This window comes from Microtus pennsylvanicus, unplaced genomic scaffold, assembly GCF_037038515.1.
Source record: "Microtus pennsylvanicus isolate mMicPen1 unplaced genomic scaffold, mMicPen1.hap1 Scaffold_240, whole genome shotgun sequence".
In the NCBI taxonomy this organism is placed as follows: domain Eukaryota; kingdom Metazoa; phylum Chordata; class Mammalia; order Rodentia; family Cricetidae; genus Microtus; species Microtus pennsylvanicus.
This window is the reverse complement of record NW_027460897.1, coordinates 68,866-81,069: the sequence shown is the minus strand read 5'-3', so window position 1 is coordinate 81,069 and position 12,204 is coordinate 68,866. Positions and strand designations below refer to the sequence as shown.

Sequence of the window (12,204 nt, the reverse complement as noted above, 5' to 3'; positions counted from 1 at the left end):
TTCTTCTTCTTCTTCTTCTTCTTCTTCTTCTTCTTCTTCTTCTTCTTCTTTTTCTTCTCCTCCTTCTCCTTGTCCTTCTCCTCCACCACCTCGTCCTCCTCCTTCTTCTTCTTTTTTGCTGGGGGCGTATTTATCAAGACTGGATTTATCTGTAGCTTTGGAGCTTGTCCTGGAACTCACTCTAGACCAGGTTTGCCCAAACTCACAGAGATTCACCTTCCTCTGCCTTCTTAGTGCTGGGATTAAAGGCTGTGCCACCACTGTCTGGCTTAATCTCATTTTCTTACATTTCCTGTTGGATATTCTTTCTTCTTTCCCATTCAGTTACTCCCTTTCTGTTATGGTTGACTATTTTGTTTATTTGTTTTTCTTCCAATATGGTCTCACCAAGAAGCCTAGGTAACTTGAAACTCCCTGTATCAATCATAGTAGCCCTGAATTTATGTAGATTCAGTCTCCAAATCCTAATTCTGGCTTTTAAAGTTTGTGAAACAATGCCCAGAATTGTAGCTATTTATTTGCCAGAAAGTCCCTTATTTTATATCTTCACCCAGAACTCCCTGTTGATACAATAGTCATTTCTTACCTATATAGTACAAGATTGTATTCCATCCCCTATTCCAATTATATATGGTTTTACTGTTTTTCCTGCTTATACTCTCTTTTCTTTTTTTTTTTACTTTTCCATTGTTTTCTTTTTCCAACTTCTGTTTTCTTTCTTTACACCCATTCTTCATACTGTTACATACCCCAAAGTTTCAAGGTAGTCCTAGTTTATGATACTTGGCCATATATTTTTCCTGTTGTTTTAAGTCTACTGTAAATATGAACTCAAAAAAATCAGTCCCATTTTTTTGCCTTTGTCTTAGGTATTTGTGCGGTTATGAGCGTGACTCTTTACAACTTCCCAAGTAACAACTTGATACCACCAGTCTCACTGTAATACTTATTTAAGTTATTTTCCTTTCCAATCAAACTAATGTATTATTATATATAGTGTCATTAAAACTTTTATTCATTTATAGTATTATTACTTAACAAGTGTCTTATTCATAGTAATCTTCTAATCTATTATTTGAGTTATTGATAGTGATATTTGCTACAGACAGCATTCAACCCACAGAAGTAGATTAGTTATAGAACCTGTTATCTGGAACATCAATTAACTGAAGAAGATGCCACCACAACTGAATCATAACAGCAATAGAAACTACAAAAAATTATGGAACTTCAGGCAAAACAATCCTGTGCAATAAAAGAACTTCTGGAGGCATTACTACTATCCCTGACTTCAAACTCTACTACAGAGCTAAAGTCCTAAAAACAGCCTGGTAATGGCATAAAAATAGACAGGAGGACCAATCAATGGAAGGGAATCAAAGACCCAGATATTAATCCATACACCTTCAACACCTGATTTTAGACCAAGAAGCAAAATATATCAGATGGAAAAAAGAAAGCATATTTAACAAATGGTGCTGGCATAACTGGATGTCAACACGAAGAAGAATGAAAAGAGATCCATATCTATCACCATGCACAAAACTCAAGTCCAAATGGATCAAAGACCTCAACATAAATCCAGCCACACTGAACCTCTTAGAAAAGAAAGTGAACGCACAGGATACCAGTCCCTCAATATAACTCCAGTAGCACAGACGCTGAGAGAAACAATTAATAAACGGGACTTCCTGAAACTACAAAGCTTCTGTAAAGCAAAGGACATGATGACAGCCTACAGATTTGGGGGAAAAAAATCTTCACTAACCCCACATCAGACAGAGGTCTGATCTCCAACATATACAAAGAACTCAAGAAATTGGCTATCATAGGAACAAATAATCCAATAAGAAATGAAGTACAGACCTAAACATAGAACTGTCAACAGAGGAATCTTTACAGTTTTAAATCTTTTTAATAGCCATTTAGTGTTTCTGGTACTCACCCAGGTTGGGTTGCATACAAACAGCATTCTCCCCATGAAAGGCACAGATGCCTTCCTTTTTGGTAGTCATTAAGTCCAGTCCTCTGTGACTGGCAGAACACTGCAGCCAGGGATTCTACTTGATTTGATAGTAGAGTGACTATTTTTTGCTGTACCAAGACCAGGTCTCCCTTAACCTGATTGGTAAGTTGTACGTGTGAGGTTCCTATTGCTGTTGCACAGGTGGCTGTTGCGGGGTGAGAGCCACGGGGAGAACTTACGTGGAATCTCTGTATGGGGGCAAGGGGAAATTCAGTAATTAAAAGGCAGGGTTAAAATGTGAGTTTGTGGATAATAAGGAGGAAAGGAGTGACCAGCAGAGGATCCCCAGTGGGAGGAAACTAAAAGCCCGAACTGGAAGGAGGATTAGATTTTTGCTGGTCCCTGTGTCTTTGGAACTCATCTCAAACCAGTTAGGTCTTGTTGGTGCAAAAGAAGCATCTTTGGAAGAGGAGGACACAGATCCTCTCTTTAGCAGCAATCAGGTCTAGCCTTGGGGTAGGTGTTGCAGCAGCCAAAGAAACAAGTTGGTTCTGAAGGATGGTAAACTGATCTGAAATTTCTCTAGGGTTTTTGAGAGCTGATGAAGCAGAGAAGTGAACGGATTTTTTTTGAGGCTACTGGCCAGCTGCTTTGGTTCTGCTTTGGTCCCAAAAGCAATGTCCAGCATGGCGACAAGTGGATAAGTTGGATACCTCCCCTCAGAGATCACCTGAAATGTTCTTAGAAGTTTAGAATGCAGAATTCTTTCTGAGCTGACAAAAGGGACAATGTAGAAAGGACAGCAGTGAGAGTGCCTCAGAGGATGGTTTATCCAAGGGCCACAATAAAACTCAACAGATGGTAAAGAACACAAGCGGGGTGGCAGTAACTGTACAACCTTGTGGGATATCATGAAGAGTCAAAGGCAACATAGGTTTTGTTTAGTAAGGTAAAGTACAACTGGTTAGACAACGTAGCAGAGTCCTATAGCAGGATAAAATAACTGTAGTCAGCTGTTTGTTGCATCAGACCCACAGATAAGGAACAAACACCTGGAGGCCTTTTTAAAAACAAGTCCATTAAATTCAGTACCTAATTGGCAATTTAAAAGAGAAGTAGAATCCTACTGAGTCATTTTTCATTGGATTTCCAAGGAGATCACTTGGATAGTCTGAATCATTACCCCCTAATCACGGAACATGGGTGGTAAGGGAGTCGACCCTGGAATTACTTTTTGTTAACAGGAAGAACTGAAACCTAGAGTAGAGGGCACGCTGGTCTCGCACCTGTCAGGTGGTGGGCTAGGTACCAGGTTCTTCTGTTTGCAGCATCCTGGCATTTCAGTATGGGAGACAGTAAGATCAGAGTAGTTGGTATTTGTCTCTGTTGTTTGAGGCATTTAGGATATGGGTGTAGACTTGTAGACTCTGTGGGGGCAAGATTCTCCACAGGGCAAGAGCTGGTCAAGCCTACACAGACAGAACTGGTCATGTTTATATAGAAAGAGACAGCAGCAACAGGCTTCTGGTAGATCTTATTTTTCCAGTGCCCCCGTATCCTGTGATGAGGCTTACATGCAATTGACTCTGGTGGGATCGTGCTCCATCCAGTGGAAGAAGTAGGGTCTAGGGACATCCTGCCATGCAAGTATCTTATAAAGGTAGTCTATTTTACTCAAACATTCATTTTTTTTCAATAGCTAGGTTTGGCTTTGCTTTTAGTATACCTGATTTTGAGTATTATTTTATATGAAAGAAAGTTTAAGTTACTTTAATCTTGTCTTGAAATACTTGTTTCAGGATATTTACTTTGACAACCTACACAGAAGTCTACATAATGGGAGACAGAAATGGTCCCTCCTTTCAAGCTTGTCTCTGTCAACGAATCACATTTCCATTAGCTTGACAACAAACCTAGTTCTGCATACTTTAGAGAATTTGATAATTTTTAAGGAGACTGGCCATTAACACATATGGCTTAATAATCTTCAAGAGCTTACAGCAAGTAACCATCATAAGATTAGAATTTTATAACTTTGTGCTGTTTGAGTCTTAAAAATTTTTAACCTTGTATTGAAGCTCTTTTAGTATCAAGATAAACTTTAAGTCATAGATACAGGCCATCCAGAGACTGGGAATCTCATTTTAAGAACCCTTTTATAAAAGTATGCTTTTATAAACTATCACAATTTCGTAATTTTTATGTGACTCCGAGTCACAGAGTAGTTAAATTTGACAAAGTTAACAAAGACATAAGTGAATAGACATACATCATTACATCATATTTTGTTAACATGAAGATACACCGTTATATCTTTCAGAATCTATATATGGCTGGTGGTAGCAAATAAGATTACCTGGATTTGACATTTAAGTATTTACTATTTTGTTGTAGCTGTCTGGTTAATGAGAACCAAAACGCAGGTATGGTATTCAGAGAGCCAATATCTATGGCCATAATTTCTCTTTTCTTTCTTCCTTCCTTCTTCTTTCCTTCCTTCCTTCCTTCCTTCTTCCTTCCTTCCTTCCTTCCTTCCTTCCTTCCTTCCTTCTTTCCTTCTTTTTTTCTTTCTTTCTTTCTTTCTTTCTTTCTTTCTTTCTTTCTTTCTTCCTTTCTTTCTTTCCGTTCTTCCTTTCCTGGAACTAGCTCTTTTATACCATGCTGGCCTTGAACTCACTGAGATCTGCCCGCCTCTGCATCTCCAGTGCTGGGATTAAAGGCGTGAGTCACCACGGCCTGGCCAATATTTAGCCATTTCAGTGTGTGTGTGTGTGTGTGTGTGTGTGTGTGTGTGTGTGTGTATGAGATTGACCTGATTATAGTGTGTGTATATATGTCTGTGTGTGTGTGTATGTGTCTGTATTGTTCCTTTTGATTTAAAAATGCCACGAGTCATAAAAGTAACAAGTAAAGCATACTTTGTTTTTAGGAGAGGAGAGATGTTTGGCAATATCTGGGCCTTGGCCGTTTTATAATACCTTTTAAATAATGGTTTCACAAAGCTGTGTAGGTGGACCTCCTCCTCATTTTTAGTATTTAGTCTCTATTACACTCAGAAGACCTTGCGATCTCATAGAATTAGGGCCTAATCACCTACAACCAGCTGGGAGGAGTGAAGGGATGCATAGGTGAAGGTCCAATGCTCTTGTCTGTCTCCTCCTTATTTGAAGAAATATTAATATTTAACAAGTCCAGCTGTAATTGCTTTAAGCAGGCAACACTGGAGCTCTGAAGACAGACATTGCTGAGCTTTGAAGGTGCTGTGTTACATTACATTATTAAGAGAAGGATGAAACTCTTACTCATGAACGGTGATCAAAGAAACTAATATTACCTGTGTCCACACTGCAAAGCCATCAGGCCTTACAAGTTCCCAGGTAAACCTTAGAGAAAACATAACACAGCTTTTCCTGGCTTCAAAATTCAGCACATGTTCTGCTACTGGGTTTTGCCCCTAGCATAGCACCCATATTTATATTGGACTATGGAACCAGGTTATACTATTTATTTATGTTTTCAGTGTTAAACTTTCTTATAGGACTAAAATACAAATGATTGTTTTGTGCTTATCCTTTCCACTGTCCCCAGTGGTTTTCTTTAATTTTTTAGTTTCTCATGTTAGTCCATCATGAAAATCAATTGCATTGCAGGACAAAAACGTTCACTAATATGCCCCTTGTTGTCCCCCTCAGTCTTGATGGGGAAAAAATGAGTGAGAAAAGATGCATTGTTAGGAAGTGTAGAAGTACAGCATCTAATAGTCCCTGCATTGGAGTGGTTTGCTAGATAATGGGTAGTTCTATAGGTGCTGACACGGCACAATAGGTGGGGCTGCTGAGGGTGGAGACATGGATATTTTGTTACAGACTTTAAATAACAAAATCTTTGTGACAAACACATATTGGATAGTAACTTTCAGCTCTTACACTTTAACTTTTGGCTTTTTTCTCCCCACCCCTACTGCTCCTACACCTACTGTTCTCTCTCTCTCTCTCTCTCTCTCTCTCTCTCTCTCTCTCTCTCTCTTTCTCTCTCTCTCTCTGTCTCAGTCTCTCTCTCTCTCTCTCTCTCTCTTTTGTCTCTCTTTTTGGTTACAATATATCTCATCCACAATGTTCAGCATATTGAATCATGATTACTGCAGTCCACGCTTACAGCCTCAGGATATCATCGGCTCTGGAGAAAAGATATCCTTTGGCACGGATGGCAGTCATAAAGAGGGTATAGAAGGCCATGTCAAGCGCCCCATGAATGCATTTATGCTGTGGTCTCGTGGTCAGAGGCGCAAGTTAGCCCTGGAGAACCCCAGCATGCAAAACACAGAGATCAGCAAGCAACTGGGATACCAGTGGAAACGCCTTACAGAAGCCGAAAAAAGGCCATTTTTCCAAGAGGCACAGAGACTGAAGACCCTACACAGAAAGAAATACCCGAACTATAAGTATCGGCCTCACCGGAGAGCTAAAGTGCCACAGAGATTGGGTACTTTGTTGCCTGCAGATGCCTCTTCAAGAAAACTATACAACTTGATGCCAGGGAACAAGTACCAGTGCACATTCATATACAGAGAGGACTGGACTAGGGCTGCACAGCTGTCCTCCAAGAGCCAGCTAAGCTATTTACAGCCTGGAGACATCCCCTTTCAGCACCGCACCTGTGCAGCAGCAGCAGGAGGAAGTGCAGCTGTAGCAGCAGCAGCAGCAGCAGCAACAGCAGCAGCAACAGTAGCCACAGCTACTTACTACCAACTGACATCACCAGTGAACAAAACAGCATAGCTACAGCATCTCGGTAAGACCCTGTGGCAATCTCATGACATTGGCTTCTGCTGGGATGTATGTCAATACTCCCTCTTGCTATAATTTACAGCCTGAGATAAAGATTTCCCTCCTCTCATAATAAAGGCCTTGCTCCTTTCTATTTGGGTCCGCAAACGAGGTATGTAAAGATGTGTCGTGTGTAATGAAGGAGAATGCTTAGAACAGCTTGTGCCTATCTTTAAGACTGTTAAACAGACAAGAGTTTCATCACTGCGGAAACTATGTTTTACCTATCGCTCTTCCATGGGTACATCTATGAGAAACACATACAACTTACACCTGTGGGAAAATGAAACGAAAGAAAGAAAGAAACAAAGAAACAAACAAACAAAAACCCAGCTTGTGCCTCTTTGAGCATGCTAAGCACTCCTTTGTAGACCAAATGCATCTAACTGTTTTGCAGGGTCCCTGTATATCATACATAAGTAAAGTGTGATAATGTAAAGTCTGTCTTTCGAGTCTCTTCTTCAGTTCTCCTCCCCACTGTGGAAAGCTGAGATTTCCTTCTTTTCATCATCTTACTCCACACCTACGAACTACGCCGTGAGAGCTATATAACACCTTTTGGCAAAATAAAGCTTTAACGTCTGTTCATTCATGTGAAGTCACATTCTGCTTCTCTTTTGAATATTATCTGTCTTTAAACATCAAATTGTTTTATAAAATGAAAGGTTTTGTACAAAAGCATTACAGACCAAAGCTGTATTTTCAGAGTCCGGTTAAGCATCAGAAATGGAATGGGCACGGGAACAAGCTATACAGGCCAAGTAGTTGAATGTACTAACACTTCAAGACTCCATGCATATAAAGTGACTGGACTGATACAAAAGGTGTAACGAGGGGACCGGGATGTGCTGAGGGGAGTGAGTGGTGCATGACATTTGCCCATTCACTCAACTGGCAGATTTTAAGCTAAGGAGGGTTGAAGTACCCCCGTCTGGTTATTAGAAACAAACTTAAAACAAAAATGAAGACTCTGTGCACAGGATCCCCTGCAAATGTTTCCTCTGGGAACCTCCAGGAACCATAGGTTGTGGTTAACTCCAGGCTTCTAAAGGTTTATATCCAGAACTTAAATTAGCTCTTCCATTTTCATCAGCGTAATCCCACAGAATGCTTTCCTCATTATAATTTATGTTGCACAATACAGTCTTGCCCAATCACATTTGAATGACTGACTGTAAGTCAGACATACCTCTAAAGCATTGGTTGGAAGAAAACAACAGACACTGAGCCTATGCGGTGACATGCTGTAACACTAGCTATAATACAACATGGAATATTATCCAGAGAACCTTGGGATATTTTGAGCACTTTGAATCGAAAAAAGTGTTTGAAATGGTCTTAAAACCTGTGAGCTTTACTCCACTTTCAAAGCATCTAGTGTAAACACTAAATTATTGGCACTGATATTAGATTGCTCTCTAGAATTCAATGAAACAGTCAGTGGCACTACTATGCTTCTAACTCATGGGGTTCTGTTCGTTTGGTTTGGTTTGGTTTTGTGAGACAGGTTTCTCTGTGTAGCCTTTGCTGTCCTGGAATGTCTTTTGTAGGGCAGGCTGGCCTGGAACTCAGAGATCCACCTGCCTCTGCCACCACCACCTGGTAATTGGGTTTTATGAGTGTGTTCCAGCACTGTTTCAATGTCTATGGACTCAAATAAGGTTCCATAAGTCTTTGAATAGATTTTTAACTCAAATGAGTGAAAATATATCTCTCCTAGGGGATACCTGTGTATCTTTCTCTGGAAAGTTTCTGCATGAATTCTCCATCACTTTTTGTGACTTCTCTCCTTTGTGTGAATTATATATGCTAAGTGTTAGCTAACTAGAGAACTGTCCACATTCCAGAATCAGGTGTTACCCACCCCGTTACCCTGCCTTCAATGACTCAGCAACAATGCCTTCCCATCACTGAGGGCCAATGTGACACATTTCCACTGTCCCCGCCTTACCTGAATTTTCCCTAGGTGCATGCTCCATATCCCAACACCCCCATAAGGCTTGCTCTCTGGTCTTCCACTGTCTCTACCCTGACTCAGAGGCAGCCATTTCTCAGTTGTGTGAGGTCTGTTGCATAGTGTGATCATTGTGGCATTCCTGGGACCCCATCACCAAGGTACTCCTTGATCACAAACCCTTTCACAAAGAGATGTAGATAAAGGGCAATGATCTCAATGATTCCTCTGGCTATCCAAAGATTTCCTCTTTCTCACCTGGACCTACTTAGGAATTATCTTCCTCCTCCTCCCTTGTGGACCTGTTGCCATGGAATCTTTCCAGTTAATCCTGGCTTGAACTTTGGAAGCAGCTCTCTGTCTAGAATTTCAGGCCTTTTCTCCAGACAGCCTATCACACTGTCCTCTTTGCAGTGATAACTGGAATTGGCAGCTAAATTTTTGGAGTTGGAGAGATTTTGCTCCTTTTTTTTGGCATCTCTTCACTGATACTTCCTGCTCTGAACTTTTTCTGGGTTATACCAAGAAGTACAAACCTGGTAACTGACTACAGTGCCAATATCTGGGAGAAACTTTCAGACCAGTGGTGTAAAAGGAGCCCACAGAACACGGACAGCTCAAAAGGACCTGCAACTCTCTTTTGTTCCGCTGCCTAACTCTTGAAGTTATAGCGAAACAAAGAGATTTGTACAGGAACAATTTGTGTTATGGAAGGGAGTTGGGAGCAAACTGCATGAGATTTCAACGAAAATGCAAGCTAGATAGGATAAAACTACACTGTAGATAATTTCAAAAAGGAATATATTTAAACTCTCAAACAATATCAATATTATTTTTTTTCCTTTTGAAAGAAAATGGACCAGTATATCAGAATATGTAATCATAGTAACAAACCATGAAACCACGATAATCTTATTTATTTAAGTAAAGGAGTTGTCTCTTTATCTGTGAAATAAGCAGGTGTTGTTTACTGGGCACTTCCTACTGACCTGGGGACTATGAGATCCTTTGTTCCTTGATATTTACATTTCAAAGACTCAACAACAGGAAGAGTTAAGAAGGGTGATAGATCTTCCTCTCTCTCTCTCTCTCTCTCTCTCTCTCTCTCTCTCTCTCTGCCTCTCTATCTCTCTAGTGTGTGTGTGTGTGTGTGTGTGTGTGTGTGTGTGTGTGTGTGTGTTTCATGCGTAAATTGAATATCTTGATCCTGCCTCAAAATCTGTGTGTTTATGTGTGTGTGTGAGAGAGAGAGAGCAGTAGAGGGAGATGGAGACACACAGACACAGACACAGACACACAGGGGAGAGAATAGAGGAGTGAGAGAGAGAGTGTGTGTGTGTGTGTGTGTGTTTGTGAGTCTGTGTGTCTGTGCATATGTAATGAGGGCAGGGGAAGGGGATGTATGTATGCTGACACAGAGGCTGCAACCTTATGGAACCAACCCACTGGAAGTGTCTCACACCATATGGGAGTCTTTTCTAGCTAATTCCCCGAAGTCTTTGTAGGGTTAGTGCTGAAGTAGTCTGGAATTGAGAATGGTATCATTCCCGAGAGATGAAGGCTTGTGGTGCTTACCCAGACCTTCTGTCAGGAGCTTTGGGTGGAAGGGATAGGGTTGGTAGGTGGGCCTCGAGGAACCGAAGGGGAGAGTGGACAAGATCTCTGAAGCAGGAGCCAAGGCCCCACAAGCAGCATTGCCTGTTAGCAGTTCCACTGTCCTGAGATTTTTCACAAGAATAACACTGGTAGCCATCCATATTTCCAGGGGTCGGTCATAAGTGGGTGACAGACTGCCCTGCAGGAGGAGGAAACTAACTCCCTCCCACCTTTGCTTAGCTGAAAGGAAGGACACTAAATCTTGGCCACACTCAAGAGCACTAGCAGGAGGCAGTCCCATACCATGCTTTTGTAAGGTTCAGCATCCAGCTGTGCTGCCCCAACTCCAGCCCCACCCGGCATCCCTTACCTTAGGAAAAGCTCATGTTTTCCACATACTAATGAAATCAGTGACAGGTACATCAGTCCCCTGCCTCTCTAACTTCAAGGCACACCCAGCATGTTATGAAGTTTGAGACTCCTGGAATCCATGTTCTTCCATCTGAGGATATATCAGAACTCCCGTTTACCCTCTCAGCAGTTTTCAAGTAAATTATGTCTAAAGCCCCCAGCCCCCATCCTCCATTCCCCACTCCTGTCCAGTGTTTTATTGCTCTCCTTCTCCATGACACAGAGTTAGAGGGCCATCCTGACCCAGGGCAAAGGCTTTGGAGGGAAAGATGGAGGCAGATGGCCTGAAAAGCCTAACAAGTAACTAAAGAGTAGACAGTAGATGTCAAAATGAGTACGCAGACTTGGTGCAGCACTAATAATAAAGGCAGCCCAAAGGGTTAAGGGAAGATGTCCCAAGAACAAAATGATGATCCTATCTCAGTTAGGGATGCAGGCTTGGAGATCCAGTAGAAACAGCAGCATTAGGACTCTTCAGATTTTATCTCCTTCCTTCCCAGCTGTGAGCTGTGTTAAGTTTGGGCTCTGGGCCTGCTTGTAAACTCACAACCTGGAGCTCAGTGGAAAAGGAGAGAAGGCTTAAAATGACCAGGAGATTAAATGATTTTAAATGATTAAAATGAAAGGAGTGGGGGTGGGGGTAAAAGTAGGGAGCTAACATAGGGAGGGTCCTCAGACTCTTTGCCTTTTGGCAGGTAGCCATGTCAGAGGAGAAGCAGGTTGCAACTGACTTCAGGACATTGGCCTCCCAGGAAGCAAATCTCTGAAGGGTGAATTTTGGTCAGGCCATCTCTTGCATCTGATGTACGTTTACGTTTGTTGCTACCTTCTTTCTCTCCTATCTAGCATGGCGTGAATGGGTGTGGAAAGATTCCCACTGCCTTAATGTGGCATGATTATCTCATGGAAATACTCCATTTTACCGGAGATGATTTCCTCCTGAGCTGTACTGTTTAGCTGAAGCAATGACTCTTATACAATACTAATGATAGTTTAAATAGGATTTTGATGATTGACAGTCCTTAATAAATACAGCGAGGGACAGTGATGAGAGGATTCGCTAACTAGGAAAACTAAGAGAGGTAAAAGCAAGATGGGGTGTCGTTCCCATTCTTGATAAAACAGGGGCTGAGAGGATACAAAATTAGAACAAAAAAATGACACACAGCTAGTATTCCTGGGGAGCCATACAGTCTGTGGCTTAGGTTACTGATTAAGAAAATCAAATGAGTCCCAGAAGCCCAGTGAGCTCGGGTTCTTTTAATCTTAATGTTGGAAGATATCTTCACAGATTTTGCAGTGCATCATAGCTGAAATATAGCTATAAATAAGGACTTAAGGTTAACATTTTTTTGTTAATGGCTTTGATGTTAAAAAAAACAAAGTCTTGGAAAATAATTTAAAGCATACTTTGATAGCTTACTGAGGATTTCAAGGTCCCTCTAGATTAG

General features: G+C 41.3%; 1 protein-coding gene across 1 annotated transcript; it reads left to right on the top strand.

Moving 5' to 3' along the window:
* The first annotated feature begins 6,078 nt into the window (after positions 1-6,078).
* Positions 6,079-6,744, top strand: LOC142842185 (sex-determining region Y protein-like). Its single transcript, XM_075959067.1, has one exon. The coding sequence runs from the start codon at positions 6,079-6,081 to the stop codon at positions 6,742-6,744; it is 666 nt and encodes a 221-aa protein (XP_075815182.1).
* Positions 6,745-12,204: the final 5,460 nt, after the last annotated feature.